Source organism: Hipposideros armiger, unplaced genomic scaffold (assembly GCF_001890085.2).
Source record: "Hipposideros armiger isolate ML-2016 unplaced genomic scaffold, ASM189008v1 scaffold_327, whole genome shotgun sequence".
In the NCBI taxonomy this organism is placed as follows: Eukaryota; Metazoa; Chordata; class Mammalia; order Chiroptera; family Hipposideridae; genus Hipposideros; species Hipposideros armiger.
In genome coordinates, this window is record NW_017731677.1 from 1,333,932 (window position 1) to 1,350,498 (window position 16,567).

At 39.2% G+C, this 16,567-nt stretch overlaps 1 protein-coding gene across 5 annotated transcripts in view; it reads left to right on the forward strand.

Annotated features, from left to right (window-relative positions):
- Positions 1-15,956, forward strand: part of TOM1L1 (target of myb1 like 1 membrane trafficking protein) — a 50,573-nt gene extending 34,617 nt beyond the window's left edge. For 3 of the 5 annotated variants that reach the window (XM_019660743.1, XM_019660746.1, XM_019660747.1), the window contains 7 exons: positions 2,359-2,413; positions 2,793-2,910; positions 4,199-4,295; positions 8,214-8,265; positions 10,629-10,731; positions 11,153-11,234; positions 14,525-15,956. In XM_019660743.1, the coding sequence (XP_019516288.1) occupies positions 2,359-2,413; positions 2,793-2,910; positions 4,199-4,295; positions 8,214-8,265; positions 10,629-10,731; positions 11,153-11,234; positions 14,525-14,588 (571 nt within the window). In that variant the 3' untranslated portion in view covers positions 14,589-15,956. The remainder of the gene's footprint in view (positions 1-2,358; positions 2,414-2,792; positions 2,911-4,198; positions 4,296-8,213; positions 8,266-10,628; positions 10,732-11,152; positions 11,235-14,524) is intronic. The other 2 variants (XM_019660744.1, XM_019660745.1) reach the window with 2 other exon arrangements.
- Positions 15,957-16,567: the final 611 nt, after the last annotated feature.

Genomic DNA, 16,567 nt, shown 5'->3' on the forward strand with positions numbered 1-16,567 from the left:
AAATAAGCTCTTTCCTTCACTGTCTCCTATTAATTGCCTTTCAGAGACAGCCGCCATTAACAGGAAGCGATGACAGGCTTTCCGCTGAAGATGTGAGCCTCATGACTGGGGCTCTGGTAGCACTGAACACGCTCACAATCCTTACCCTTTATTTTCTGTGGTATAAATCTTTGTAAGCGGAAAAATGTCTAAGGAAAACCACATGGTTTCCAGCGGAATGCTGCCTTCTGGTTTTCATTGTGGAGAATTCTGTTAACAAACCGTAAGACCAGTGACTAAAAGCTTCCTCTGAAGGGAATGTGTTTATTTGGTTGAGGTATCAGGAGATTGGATTACTTCTGTGAGCTGGCTCATTCTGATTTCGCTTTGAACCATGTGTGCCCAAAGCAACTGTAGTCAATTGAGACAGAGGCACTTACGTCCGTCTTAAGATTCAGAGAGAAATTCTTGCCTCTAGAAAAGATACCAGTCCAGTGTATTATGGGGTTGTCGGAAAAGTCATGATGCATTTTTGCAACAAAAAGCATAGAAAAAAAGACGTCATGACTTTTCCGACAACCCAATAGTTTCCTATAGCCACTGGAACAAATGACCACAAACTGAGTGGCTTAAAAATGACGTAAACTCATTATCTTGCAGTCCTGTAAGAGTCTGAAATGGGTTCCCCTGGGCTGTCATCAGGATGTTAGCAGGGCTACGTTTCCTTTTTGGAGGCTCTAGAGGAGAATACGTTTCCTTAACCTTTGCAGCTTCTAGAGGCTGCCCACTTTCCTTGACTCATGACCCCTTTCCTCCATCTTTAAAGCCAACGTGGTCTGGTCGGGTCCTTCTCCCATCCTCCGAAAGTGGCATTTTGGACACCCTTAAGCTGTTGCTTCCTCTTCTGCCCCTCCTCTTCCACATTTAAGGACCTCCGTGATTACATTGGGCTCATCTGGAAAGGCAGGATAATTTCCCTATTAATGTCAGCTCACTAGCATTCTTTGTTCCATTTGCCATCTAACCTAACATATTCACTGTTGTATTGATTAGGATGTGGGTATCTTTGGGGAACATCATCTGCCTATCACAGTCTGCCCTCTATTGGCCAAAGATGCACATCCATTCCACATGCAAAAGACAGTCACCCTATTCTGACCCCCCAAAGTCTCCACTCATTACATCTAGGGAATAGTTGTGTAAAGAGGAAATGGAAATTGGTTACTCAACGCTTGACCTATGAAGATTGTCCATACTCAGAACATAACTAGCATATAAGAAGCCAATGCCGTAAGTAGACGGAAGAAGAAAATGTGTGTTTTAGGAAGAGAAAAACCTTAAGCTCAAGTGCATGTTCCGGCTCACAGTAAGTTTTTAGACTACAAAGTGTTTGGGTTCATGGACTCAATGTGCCTATAGTAATATTATATGTTTCTAAGGAAACTCTTAGTTTGCACAGCATTTCCACATTCATCCACCTGTATTATCTATTGATATCTCACCCCTGAGAATAACTTTCTGAGGAAGAGTTCACATGTTGTTATTCTCTTTTAGCAGATATAGAATAGAGAATCCAGAAGTCATATCCATGGTTATATAACTACTTAATAATAATGACACTTGAACCTGGGACTTCTGCCTTCAACTTCACTGTTCTTTGAAACTTGTTCTTTTATTTATTATTTAACTGTGCCTTCTTTACCTCCCAATGTATGAGCAGTGTAAAATTTTAAAAAGTGATAAAAAGGTCAATATTTTTAGTAGGCGTTACATATAAAAATGAAGATAGCTAGAGAAAAGACATTAAATGTATTTGGATTTTTATAGGAAATTATTTATAATGGCAAAATTGGAAACACCTTAAATACTTGGGAATGATAAGAATAATTAAATGTGTGATCTGTCCATAAGGTAAAATATGCAGCCACTAAAAGTTGTATTTCCGAATAAGTAGAAAAATGCTTGCAAAATAATTGAATTAGAAACAGAATTACATAAAGTATAATATCAACTAAGTTTAAAATAGATTAACTTACAGAAAAACATATTGGAAGTATATTTTTCCATATATTTATATGAAGTATAAATACATCATAATGGTAAGAAACCATTAGATGATAGAAATGGTTAGGGACCATTTCTAGGTGATAGAATTATTAGTAATATTAATACTTTAACATTTTCTTGCAGTTTTCTCTCAAATCATTCTTACCTCTACAAACTGGAAAAAAGTTATTGAAGTGTACTTTATTGGGAATTGAGTCAGGATGAGGCTGAATTGTCTTTGTTCCTAAATATTTGCATATTAATAATTGGTTAACGATTGCAGCATTTTCATATATTTTCTTTTAAATACTTACATTTTGCTAATTTAAACAGGTACGTTAGAAACAAACAAAGGGCGCTGGCGCGAAAGCAGAGGGAAGACGCCGAGGTAAGTGATTAGAAAAATTTTAAAACAAACAGTTGAACATCGTACAAATTATACAGTAAGGAACAAGGCTTATGTTAAAATGCATCTTAAAAAAGAGACATTCATTAATGATTTGGAGTGCTTTTGGTGGTGTAGAATATTTACCTTAATAACTTGATGTTATTACTAAGAGGTCATAAGAAGATGCTTTAATTAAGGAAGGGCACATGTAGCTGGTGAGTTGTGATTGGTACTAGTGTTGCCTCCTGAATGGAGAATTATCCCTCAAGATGCATCCAGATAGGATCTTCCTTTCTCCAAAGGAAAATTTCCGGGGAGAAAGCTGTGGTAAACCACCTGACACAGTTTTTCTAAATTGTCTTCGTTTGCTTTGTTTCAGACTACCAGTTATCCTTCTGCCCCATCCGTTGAATTTTTTAAGCTAAGTCCCACCCCTCGGGATCAAGGAGCCGCAGTGGAGGAACTCAGGGCTGCGCTTACTCAGCTTTTAGACCCAAGTAAGTAAGCATGCCGCCCTTTGAGACCAGCAGAAGAGCTGGATGTGAAACGTCTCCCTGGTTTCATGCTTAAATGCAACCTGAGAAGGACTGAGTCAGTTTGACTGTCAGAGACCTCTATCAGGAGATGTAATTATTCTTGGCAAATAGTGGATCATACACAGTACAGGCATGGGATGTATCTGGGTACTTCAAACTCACCCCACTGGCTTAGAACCTCGTGGAATTCACACGGCCTGCTCTACAGAGGTGGTTCAACTCCATGACCAGTACTCAAATCTACTCTGAACCCACACAGTCATCTTTGGGTTTCTCTGCCATACTACAGCATCTGCTAAGGGACTGATGTAGATAGAGAAATTCAGGAATTAGGAGCAGGCCTGATGCACAAGGTGGTGAAATGTGGAGGAGAAAACCCAGGCTTTTGAGTCAGAGAAGTCCAAGATGAAATCCCAGTTTTGCCACCTCTTAGCCACCTAATCTTTGAGATTTTCCTACTTGATAAAGTGAGAACAGTGGTTACTTTAATGGGTTTCTGTGAAGGTAAATGAATAATATTTACAAAATGCATTGTTGGCTTACGGTTCCTACCTTATCTAATTTGTTATCTCCTACTATCCTTAGTCCCAAAAGGTTTTGGCAAATTACAGTATAAGGATGGTGGAAAATGCTGAAATCCAGAAGTTTTTGCCAAACTAAAGTCAATTCATTTTTCTCTTATATTAAATTTTCCAGTCAAAATACTCTACCATTGAATTTGTGGTTTTCTTATAACTTCATTTCTAAAATGTTGGCTGCTTGCTTATGTAGACCAGTGGGATGGGTGGAGTTCATCACATTGAAGACTTTCCTTGACATTTTATTGGGCATTTTCAGAGGCGGGGAAATAATTATTCTCTTTGGGGTCTCACTTAGGATGGGACGTTCAGAGTTTAGGGAGGTGAGAGTAGAGCTCTGACTATACAATAGATTTTTACTTTTGTGGTTGGCAGACAAGACACGTCAAATCCCTTTGATTCTGGATCAGCTTAGGATTGTAGAAAACTCAGTACAATAACATTTGTTAAGTTTTTCAACAACCTCTCTTTATGGCAGGGAATTTCTCTCTTTCCAACTACCATCAATGATGCTCTCTAATTGCTGTTTGAGGAAATTCCATGATTTTATGGTGACAAATATTTCAATCGCTTCAGTTTTTTTTTTTTTTTTTTTTTTACTGTGGAAAATCCTGAAGAATAAATTGGCAACAAACTGTTTTAAAGCCAAACAAATCTATTTTGTGTTCTAGATGTCAGCTCTCCAAGTCCCGTTGTAACCAACGACTCGCAACCCAGTCTTCAATCACAGGTGGATTGGTTATTCTCACAAGGTACAGAAACACTCCGGTAAGTATGTCAGGAATACTCCAGAACTAATGCCATCTCATTCTGATTTCTCAGATGGCATGACATAATAGAAGTAGAGACTTAGGAATCAGACAGACCTGAGTTAGAATTTCAGCACTACTTCCTCCTCGCTGTGTGACCTTGGATAAGATACTTACCTAGAGTGAGCCTTCATTTTTCTTCTAAGAATATTTCCTAAGAGTTTTACAAAGATACAGTGGGATGCTGTATGTACCTCCTAATATAGCATTTGGTGGATAATAAGCCTTCAATCAGTTATCTCTGTTTCTGTTATTTTAAAAGTGGTAATAGGTAGTAGAGGAAATACAATGACAAAGGAGAGGGAAGAGAAATGAGGTTCAAAATTGTTAAGAGTAACGGCCACATCAATTACCCAGTACTTGCTATGTGCTGGGTGCTTTGCTACGCTGTTTTTATTTCATTTAATCTTTGCAAAAGTTCTTAGGTCAGTGCTCCTACCATTATCCCCATTGTACAGGAGGAAAGGCTGAGGCTTAGGGAGTAGATGACTTGATAATTCACCAAAAAAGAAATACAAATGACCTATAAATATATGCAATGATGCTCAACCTTACTTATAGCTACAAAAATATAAATTAAACGAAAGTAAGACTTTTTTTTTTTTAAAGATTTTTATTGGTGAATTTGGGGTATGGGAACAGCGCTGGGGAATTGGGGGAGGGAACAGACAAGTTGCTGTCCTGTTCTTCAGTCTAGTTGTGGAGGACGTTGCTTCACTGGCCCAAGTTGGCACCATCATTGCGCTCTTCCCGGGCGAGGCAGATCAGTCGCCGGCTTCTGGGAGGCCGCTCCTGCTGGCTGCTGGCTACACACGGTAGCCCATGGCAACCCACTGCCACAGGGGCTGCAGCCTACACAACTCAAGGCAGCCCAGCTCCAGGTTGAGCTGTTGTTCAGCATCTTAGCTGTAGAGGGCGCATTATTACTGGCCCGCATATGTGAGATCCAAATCGTGGTCCTGCTGCTCAGAGCTGGCGTCCCAAGCCAACTCCTAAGCAATGCGCCACTCAGCCGGCCCAATTTTTTCCTAATTTTGAAGTTTTATTATGATGTGTTTGGGCATGGATTTCTTTTCTTTTTTGTTTTTTTCTGTTTTAGATTTGCTGAGTGTACTAGTTACCTGTAGCTACCATTAAAAAGTTACCACAAACTGGGTGGTTTAAAACCACAGGAACTAATTTTCTCATAGTTCTGGAGGCTAGAAGTCTGAAATTCAGCTTTCTTCAGGAGAAGCCATTCTTTGCCTCTTCCAGATCCTGGTAACTGTCAGCTTTCTTTGGCTTGTTGCCACGTCACTCACCTTTCTGCCTCTCCCTTCACATTACTTTCTTCTCTGTCTAAAATTTCCATTGCTTTTTTCTTTTAAGCTCACTAGCCATTGGATTTAGGGTCCATTTGAATAATACAGGATGATATCGTCATCTCAAGATCCTTAACTTAATTACATCTTCAAAGACCCCTTTTCCAAATAAGGTAACATTTACAGGTTCCAGAAATTAGGACAAGGACATAATTTTAGGGAGCCACCATTCAACCTACTCCACTGAACTTCTTGAACCTGTGGGTTTATGTCTTTCACCAAATTTGTGAAGTTTTCAGCCTTGATTTCCTCAAATAGTTTTTCAGCACTGCATACTTTCTGCTGTCCTGGGATGTTAATGGCAAGTTAATCTCCCTCAGCCTTGTCTTCCTTGATGACACAAATATTAGATTTGTTGTCATTGTATCATAGATCTAGGGTTTTGTTCATTTCTTTTCTTATTCTTTCCGTTTTTTAGATTGGATAATTTCTAGTTCAAGTTCATTGACTATTCCTCTGTCATTCCCATATGGCTATTGAGCTCATTCTGTAATTAAAAAGTTTTCTTCAATTACTGTATTTTTCAGTTCTAAAATTACCATTTGACACTTCTTCATATCTTGTGTTTCTTTGCTGAGACTTCTGTTTTTCCTTTCCCCCCATGTTTGCAGTTGCTTGTTGAAGCATTTGTATAAGACTTGCTTTAAAATCTCTGAGATAATTTCAGCATCTGTGTCCTCATGATATCAACATTTGTGATTTGTCTTTTCCAATTTGAAATGTTCCCAGTTCTTCATATGTCTAGTAATTTTGGATTGTATATTAGACATTTTTAATGTTACGAGACACTTGCACTTATTTAAATCCTGTTGAGAATGTTGATATTTTAATATTAGTGGGCAAACAACCTTGTGAGGTTCATGCTGCAGTTTTAACCTGCCTTCTGGATGCTGTGGTTCCAGTACAGCTAAGTTTTCAAAGCCTTTGCAGTGCTATTCAGATCTGTCTCACATGTGCCTCACTTAGTGGTCAGTCTGATGTCTGGATGGCAGGCTGTGTGTTCAGTTCCCACTGTCTTAGGTATCCTGACTGGGATCAGATCCACAGATACACAGATCACAGGGTGAGCCCATGATTTCATAAACAACTTCATGAGTTTATTTTCCTGAATTCTTCCCCCTTTGTGGTTTCCCTGGTACTTTGCCTTCCTGGGATGCGCCCTTTCTGTTCTCCAGTTAGAAAGCTGGAGGTTTACCTATGCCGTGTGTTTTCCGTGACTGCTTGTATCTGGGACAAATGGCGGGTCAGAAAAGAAAAAAGAAACAAGTGAGGTTCACCTCATCCTCTTGGGATCACAGTTCTACCTGTTGGAGAGGAAGGTTCCCTTCAGTCAGAGTTTTAAAACTGTTCGTCCTGTTCACCCTGATGTCACTGCAGCCACCTTAGGATGGCCTAGGGTTTGAGGTGTAAGAGAATGGGTGGAAGGGGGGAGGGGTGGAGAGAAGTGAGGGATTTTCACAACCTCTTTAGTGATAAGGAGAGGGCGTCTCCTGGAGCTCTGTCTGTCCTCACTGCTCACCTTTGGATTTTAGGCTGTGTTGCATTCAGTTAGGGAATAGCAGAGGAGAAAAAATCGGAAGTTCACCAATGATTCAGTGATACTCAAATTCTGGTCTTCTTTCCCAGTCCGCCTGTAACTATTTACATTTCAGTCCACAAATTGTTACCCCCATGCATTCTGTCCAAGTTTTGTAGTTGCATTTAGGAGAGACAAGGTGAAGTGTGTTCACTCCATCTTAGCCAGAACCAGAATCTTCCCTGCTTCCTTTCTTTTTTTTTAAAAGATTTTATTGGGGAATTGGGGGAGGGGAACAGACAAGTTGCTGTTCTTTTCTTCAGTCTAGTTGTGGAGGACATTGCTTCACTGGCCCATGTTGGTATTATCATTGCGCTCTTCCCGGGTGAAGCAATCGCTCACTGGCCATTGGACAGCGGCTCACGACAGCTCACGAAAGCGCACGCCAGCTGCCGGCCAGCCCCACTGCAGCCTATGCCGTTGCCGGCAACTCACGGCAGCCCATCTCCAGGTCGAGCTGTTGTTCACCATCTTAGCTGTAGAGGGCGCAGCGTCACTGGCTCTATTGTAGAATCTGAACCGGGGCCCTGCTGCTCAGAGCTGGCGTCCCAAGCCAACTCATAACCAACACGCCACTCGGCTGGCCCTTTACTTCCTTTCTAACCTCTACTCTGCATTACCTCTCATCCTTCAGGAAATGATGGAGTGGTAGCTACTCATGGAAAGATTGAAGGCTGTGTTTTTACTGCTTACTATGCACACTTCAGCATCTCAGAGTTACCACTGACTGCCAAGTCCCTTGTCTTTACTTTCTTTGGTATTTGGGCATCGGGACCTGGTGGGCACTGAAACCAGATGGCTATTGTTACATAAAATTAATACTTTTGTACAATCTGAAGGTACATTTTATGTTGCCATTTTAGACCAGGAAAGTCATCTTACTTTTTGGATTTGTGTTCTCACTGTAGGGTAATCATGCTGTGTTATCACACTATCCTAGGTTTACCCAAGAGACTGACCAAATCTTCGCCTCAAGTGGTACATATGAGAATGTAAGTAATGAAACCCTTTCCTGGCAATGCTCCGAGTCAGCAGTTGCCATGGTCATTCAAGGAACACTCCTGGTCATTAATTCTCATGTTCTGCTCAATGTTTCTTTATTTATGTGTTGGTGTAGCCCTTGTTAGGATTTTGTCGTCTTTTTAATCTTTTATTTCAAAAAATTCTTTTTATTTTTCAATTACCATTGACATACAATGTTAATTTCATGTGTACAATGTAGTGATTAGACATTTATGTGACTTGCGATCACCCCGATAAGTAATACCCCTCAGACACCACACATAGTTACAATATCATTGACTATATTCCCTATGCTATACTTTATTTGCATCCCTGTGACGTTCTATAACTGGCAGTTTGTACTTCTTAATGCCTTCCCCTTTTTCACCCCCCCCCAGACCCCCCGTCAATCTAGTATCCATCAAAATGTTCTGTTATCTATGAGTGTCTGTTTTGTAGATTTCACATTATAAGTGAAATCATACGGTAGTTGTCTTTCTCTGTCTGACTTATTTATAGATGAATGGATAAAGATGTACTTATATACAATGGAATATTACTCAGCCACAAAAAATGAAATCTTGCCATTTGTGACAACATGGCTAGATTTAGAGGGTATTACACAAAGTGAAACATGTCAGAGAAAGCCTTTTTAATCTTTTAAGGTAGACAAGTTGAGGCTCTTTTGTTAGAAAGATAGCTAAGGACCAGAATTCCTTCAGCGTTGTTTATATTAGCTGTCTCCACTTTTTTTCTCTTTGACAGACTTTGGACAGGCTTTCCCCCTTACCACTCTACTGGTGTTAACTCTTGTCAAGGTCAGCAGTGATGTCCATATTACCAAATCTGGACTGCAATTTCTAGTCCTCTTACCTGATTTATCAGCAGGAATTGACAGTCACTTCCTCCTTTCTGCATATGTGGCTTTCGGACACCATTCATTTCTGGTTCTTTTCTTGCCTCTCTTCCACTTCTTGACTATTTCTGTTGGTGGCCTCTCCTCTGCTACTGACATGTCAGTGTGGGAGACCCCAGAGCTCAGGCTTTGGACTTCTCAATCAACATTCATTCTTCTATGGTCTTTTGGTCTCTTTTCTTGAAATACCATTCAAATTCTGACAACTTACAATTGGTATCTCCAGCCCATATCCCTCTGCTAAACTCAACTCATATATCCACCTTCCACTGAACATCTGCTGTTGTTTTCTTGCCAGCTCCGGCTCCCAGTCTGCCCGTCCTGCAGTCTTCTCCACATCCATCAATGACCACTCCACTATTTCAGCTGTTCAGGGTCAAAAGACTTGGAAAATAGTGCTGACCCTTTACCTTTTGTACCTTTTACCTTCAAAATATATCCATGATCCAGCCGTTTGTAGCAGCTCCTCTCCTGTATCCAGTCCAGGCATCAGATGGACATTGCAGTGGTCTCCTAATGCTTCAGCTTTTACCTCCCTCTCCGCTCCCAGCCCCCATCACACAATCTATTTTCAAAACAGAAACCAGAGAAGTCATTTTGAAAAAGTAAAGTCATGCTATGCTCCTCATCTGCTGCAAACCCACCCATGATTTCTTTCAATCCATGTTACTCAGTAAAAGCCTGGAATGCTGATGGGACCCCTCCCATCACCTTTCCAACCTCACCTCTTCCCCCTGGCTCACTTAGCTCCAACCACACTGCTGGCCTCCCCCACGTCAGAGCATATGACGTAGTGTCCCCTCAGATAATCACAGGGCCCACTTCACAGTCAGGGCTCTGCTCATTGACCCCATTGGTGAGGAATTCCTTGACCATTGCCATCACAGCAACATCCCACCTACCTCCCCGTGTCTCGTCTCCCCGTTACCCTGTTTTTCTTAGACCATCTGATATCTATTTACATTTTGCTGATTTTTCTGTTCCATGAGGGAAGGGATTTGGCCTGTTTTATTTATTGCTCTATTTGTAGTGTCTAGCCTCTAGTAGGTACCCAGGACATATCCGTGCAATGAGGAAAATGTCCAGAAAGACATATTTCGAGCCACTTAAATCTTTATCTTATTAGTCCTGTTTTCATGTTATTACCTTATGCCTTTCTATAGTCAAGATTTTTTTCCTCTTTGAAACTGAGATTTTATAATCAGTGTGCAACAACAGAATCTGAACTGAGCCATACATTCCTTATTTTTTTAAAAAGCAACAAGGTTTTTTTATAGTTAACATAATAGTTCATAATTACTAACTCTTGTCCAGCTGAGAGCATGTGGTTTTTGGAACAGTGCCACTTCGAAATCTAGGAATCTAAATAATATAGTCATAAAAAAAACCAAAAAACTTGTAGAATGTTTGTTTGAATATGTGCTATGCTTTCTTCAGATTTTGGGACTTCCAGATTCAGTATTACAGCCAGTTAGTCTTCAGACCATGCCAGCCACATCATCAAACGAGAGACTGCCACCCTTGCCCAGCAATCATCCAGGTACTTGAGACCTTATTTGCATCAAATAAGGAAAAATTGGCAGAATATAGGAGTCTGCCAGAGATTTATGATCGTTGTAAGAAGACATGTAGAAATTAGATCAGTTTATTTGCATTTTTGAACTCCATAAAGTAAATTCAGGGCAAATACCATTATGACTGACATTAGGAGATTGTAAACATGCTTTGTTGGGTTGAATATTATATTTTGAACACTGAGGGTAAATGAAGTTGGAAATCTTTTTGTTGTATATAGATTTGTTGCACTTGGGAGTAGCATTGAAATGTTTCTGATTGTCAGTGTTTGTTAGGTTCTTATGTTTGAAGTCTAAATCATAAAGAGAATACTAATTGTGCTTATTTCCTTGAAAAGCACAGTGTGTGTTGATCGCATTTTTTTTTTTTTTACCCTTTGCCTAAAGCGACGACAAAGAATGATCTCCAGCCACCCAATTACTACGAGGTAATGGAGTTTGATCCCTTAGCTCCTGCTGGCACTACAGAGTAAGTCATTTACAAGATGATTAATTTATTTTCTGTCTTGGTTCCCTTTGGTAGCAGAGCTAGCAGGCTTGCTTATACGTTTAACTGTGTTTAGATCTTGGCAGAAATTGATGACCTTATTAAAAATGACTTATGAGGTTTTATGGAAGCTGTTACTTTTAATGGTCTTACCATTCTCGGCCTAGTGACTGAAAAATAAAAACGCTAGGGTTGCACATTAAGAAATAACTGGAACCATTATGTCATTCATGGATTCCCTGTAGATGCCTTGGCAGAAAGTCGGGTTCTTTGCAGCTTGAGAAGGGCACTGTTCACTGATTAATGACATAAGTAACACCACATTGATCGGATATTTTAGCTGTTGGCTACTAATCCCCAAAAGACTTACAAGAACTTGTGTTTGGTCTTCATTACATATGATAGTATGCTTAAAATGGACTAATAAAGCATTAGTGTAAAAATTACTTAACTTGAAATCTTTAAAGCATCATTATTTATGATTTCATAGTGCTCAAGTGTATATCAATATTTCTGGGATGGTGGGCTCAGTAGACCTTTAAATTACTTTGACTGACTGAAGGTTACCCCCCAAATTGTTAAAAATCATTAAAGCAAGTTTATGGAAATTATTGTTTAGAAACGGGCAGCCCGCAGGCTGTATCTTATCTACAGCTGTGTTTTGTTTGACCTGTGCAAGATTTAAAATACATATTTAAAGATTAATTGCCAACAGTTAAAAGCTGGGATAGTTCAAAAAAATATCTGGACCTCTGGATTCTTCTAGAAACCAGGCCTGCATTTTTCCATGTTAGCCTGAGGTTGGGGCTGAAAAGTGGCTGCCTCAAGATGAGACAGGCTCTGCAGTTCACCAGGCCCCACCTGTCCCATGTCCATTCATTTGATCTGTTTGGTATGTGTAGGCATTTGAGGTTCTGCCCCCCTGGTTTAAACCCTCAGGGTACTGATCCACTTTAGAATAATTAATGAGTAAATCTTAATAGGCTTAGGTGTTCATTAAATATTTTTCTCTAGGTTGAAATTAACCTAGGTCATTCTGCTTGAAAAAGTTTCACTGAATGTCTTAGTGGTTTAAGGAATTAGAAATTGGTTCAACTAGGTATGCTGTGTGGAAACTCCTTGTTTTCATCAGTTTCTGCATCCAAATAGGAAGTGGGAAATTTATTATTACATTTCAGTTAATTAGGATTATTGTTAAGTAGATATAGCAGTGCAACAGATATTAAAAGTGAGATAGATAGTAAAAACCAGGAGAGGTGAAGCTTTGGAATTCTCTACCACTGTGGTTCTTATACTGTGGGGGGTAGGGGTGTCTCAGTTCCTTTGAAAGTCACATGAAATCCACAGAACGTCTAGGAAAAGCACAAAATCGTGCAGAAAACTTCTGGGATTTTCACATCACTGGTTGTCCATGAACCCCAGGTTAAGAATTTCTGCTCTAGCAGGACATACAATACAGTATTAATAAAGATACGTACACATAGACACACACGATTCATTCATTCGACAAGTGCACTGAACACTCTTTTGCCAGGGACAGTGACAGAGGCTTAATTTCTCATGTTGAACAAGAGACATGTTCCCTGTCCTCGTGAAGGTGAAGTTGAGTGTGGAGGCAGAAATCCAATCAGGCAAACATGAAAGAATATGGTGCCTCTACACTGTGTGTAACAAGAACTAATTTAAATGAAGGTTAGAGAAAGCTTGAGGAAGTGACATTAAAGTTAAGACCTGTAACTGTTAGCTGAACGACAAGTTTGGGAATCAGTGTTGTAGGCCCAGGGAACAACTTGTGCAAAGACCCTGAGGTGAGTGAGTTTTGGCACAGCCAAGGAAATTAAAAAGCCGAAACCAGTAGAAAAGAGAGCAACAGGGCACCTATTATAGATGTGGAAATTGCAATTCGGAAAACAAAAAGAAGGGAGTGTACAACTGTGATGAATCAGAGAGGACAAGTAAGGTGAGGAATGGAAACTACATAATGGATTAAGTAATGGGAAACCATTGGTGATTTTAGGAAAAGCCATTTTGGTAGATTGATGGGGACAGAAGCCAAATCCAGTGTTAAAAAGGAAGAAATGGAGGCTTGTTTGAGCGTCTTTTGTTCGGCCCGCCCCAAACTCTTTGGCGTGTACTTTCTCTTCTAATAATGGCCCTTGAGCCATTATCTACTGTTCGGGCCCCCTTTGCTTCTTTGATATGTATTTTTTCTTCTAATAAACTGTCCTTTTTCTGCAACTTAAAAAAAAAGAGATGGAATAGACACAGTGAGGGCAGATGACACTGGAAATGTAAATATGAAGGGTTGCTGGAAACTGGTTTGTCAGCTAGAAGTTTACTGAGGTGACTGCTGTAAGTAGACATGGGACTAAGGACTGTATGGTTTTATAAAAGGGGAGATGCTGGAACATCTAGGAATGCTGAGGGGTAGGATCTGGAGAGGGGCAGGGCAGATTCAGGGGTAGATAGGATCTCAGAAGTAGATGATGGTGCAGATGAAAACGGATTTGAAGATTCAGCAGTGGGAAGATGAGGAAGTTTCCGTATCAAGGCATTGCATTTATTAAATGAGATTTCTGACTGAGAGTGAGAGGAGGGGGATCAGAGATTTGAGGAGAGTGAAGGAGGTTGCAATAGTTTTGTGGAAAACGAGGGACTTATTAGGGAAACATATTAACATTTCTGGACCATGCTGGGGCTTCATGAAGTTGACAATCATAGCTTCATGGTGCTATGCTTTTTATGAGTTTTTCTTTAGCCATGTTTTGCTGTATTGTATATATGAATGTAATGTTATATAGTTTCTGGCCACAGACATATAAGATAAAGAATTGAATGATGTCATAGAAAAATTATATATTATGTATAAAGTACAGAGATGATAGTTATAAGCTAAAGGTGGCTCAGGAGTTTGGACTATGAGAAGATAGGTTAAATAAGTTAGACAGAATATTAATATATTTTTAAATGTTTTGAAACCAGGAAAAGCTGAACGGTTTTTGCTTGAAAGCAGAAACAAACCCAAATTTGAGCCATTTTTCATTAAATCACAAGTAAATTGATTATATAAGATACATATTTTTAAGATACATGGGAATTGCAACATTAGGATGTTAACAAGGCTATAATGTAAGATTTAGGGCAGAGGTTTTTTGCTTTCATTCACGGATATATTCTGAACAGTAGAGGGCAACAGATTTTTAGTTAAGGTTAAAAGCCAAAAAGGGACTTGGATATATAAACCTTTTGCCATGATGGCTTGTTTGTTTCAGGGCTGTTTATGAAGAAATTGATGCCCATCAGCGCAAAGTAGCTCCAGGTCATAGTGATTGCTGAGGTGAAGACTTCAACTTACACAAGTAACATTCCACATTATAAGGGATTTCAGTGTAATGGTCACTTTCTCTATTTAGTATTACCTTTTGTAAGGGCCATCTGAGTCTCTGACACTTTGATGACTGAAATATTATACTAGTTTCTCCAAATCATTCAAATTCCAATTAACTATTTGTTCCCTAATGAAATCATTCTTTGTGACCTTGTTAGCTAAAAATAATAAACCTTGGCAATGCAGAAGCAATGTAGAAGTTGGTTTATGTATAGAAATATTACTGCTAATAAAAATAAATTTCTTAGCGCTGGAATCAGACATTGGTCTCTTATGTGCAGTTAATACCTTTGAACTGGGACTGGTACAACTCATATTCATTGTTAACCCAGATAGGTCTGGATTTTTTCTATTTGCTCTACTAGGCATTTCATTTATTTATTAATGAATGCACAGCCACCAATAACCTATAAACCTTATTTATTCCCCCTCACAAGTCCCCCACCCCATGGAAATAGTACATTCCTTTTTCTTTCCCAGTACGTGGCTCTCCAGTTATTAAGGAATGAGGGAAGAGAAGGGAAGGAAGGGGACAGTTGACTATCTTCTGTTTATTCTAGGGGAAGGGAACGACCAGCTCACAAGCTGCATTAGGGGTACCGACTCTCTAAAAGGTAGACCCTGTCCAGCTTTGAGGCCCAGAAGACACGACCTACCAACACATCAAAACCACAGTGGACATTTGTCCTCTGCAGTCATGAAGTATAAACAGAAGAGTAACCGTTCCAGAGTAAGAGCTATGATTCCTGAGAGCAGTGCAAGCTTTATCTCAGAAGAACTTGGTTTTTAATGTATATTCACTTAAAACTTCAACAGAAGAAACATTCATTGTACTGAGGCCAACTTCATTGGAGGATCTTATGTTTCAAAGGGTTTCCTACAATTAGGTATCATCGCACAGCTGTGATAAGAATAGATGGAGATTATTACAAAGTAATTCTGAATAGATATAAACGTGAAATGTGAGAAACTAAATATTTTGTTCAGGAAGAATACTGAGTGCCTTCATTTAACTAAAATCCAATGTAAAAGTCAATTTGCACTTCTTTATAAATAATATTCTTGTTTAGAATTATGCATTATAAAAGCCTTGATATTGTAGTTTCTATTTCAGGTGCCCTGAAGAAGTCACTGGACTCTGCATCGAGTTGCTTTTAAATATGATTCTTTGTAATACTAAATGTTATCTATTTTTTTTTTGCTGCAACTTAACATTTGTATTTGGAACAGATAAGACTGAAAAACATTCAGAATTGTGCATTTGTTTATGTCATAAATTACAATGACAAATTACTATTAAAACAATTTAATACGTCTTTTTTTACAGAATTTGTTCAATGAAGAACTTCTGATGTCAGTAATCTTCACAATCCCACACTAAAATTTTAACATTCAGGGACTCGGAACTATCACAGGAAATGATGCCAGAAGCCTCGTAGATACTTATGCATTCTATTTCATTTTCATGATACTGAAATTTCAAAGGAAATTCAGTACTTTGAATGTACATTGCCCCATATCTTAAAGGAAAAACAGTCACATTTGCAATCAGAATGTAATCTGTGGGCAAACAATTGGGCTTAGTGATTCCTCTCCCATTTTGAGCTTTTAAAAGTGACTCATAATGAAAGAAAGAAAGTAGGAACCAACTGTTTTAGAAATAATAAAAATGGTCAGAATTTCTAGAGCCTAAGACTATACCTGGGCATTAAAAAGAAAAAAAAGAAAGAAAGGAAAATCTTTGTTACCAGTACAAAGTGCTAATAATTTGGAAGGGGGACCAGTGAACTAAGCTGATCCATCAAGTCCATGCATATATATGGGTCGCCGGGAAAGTCATGATGCATTTTTATTTTTGTATTGGAAAACACAGAAAAAGACATCATGACTTTCCCAACGACCCTATCTATATATATACACACACACA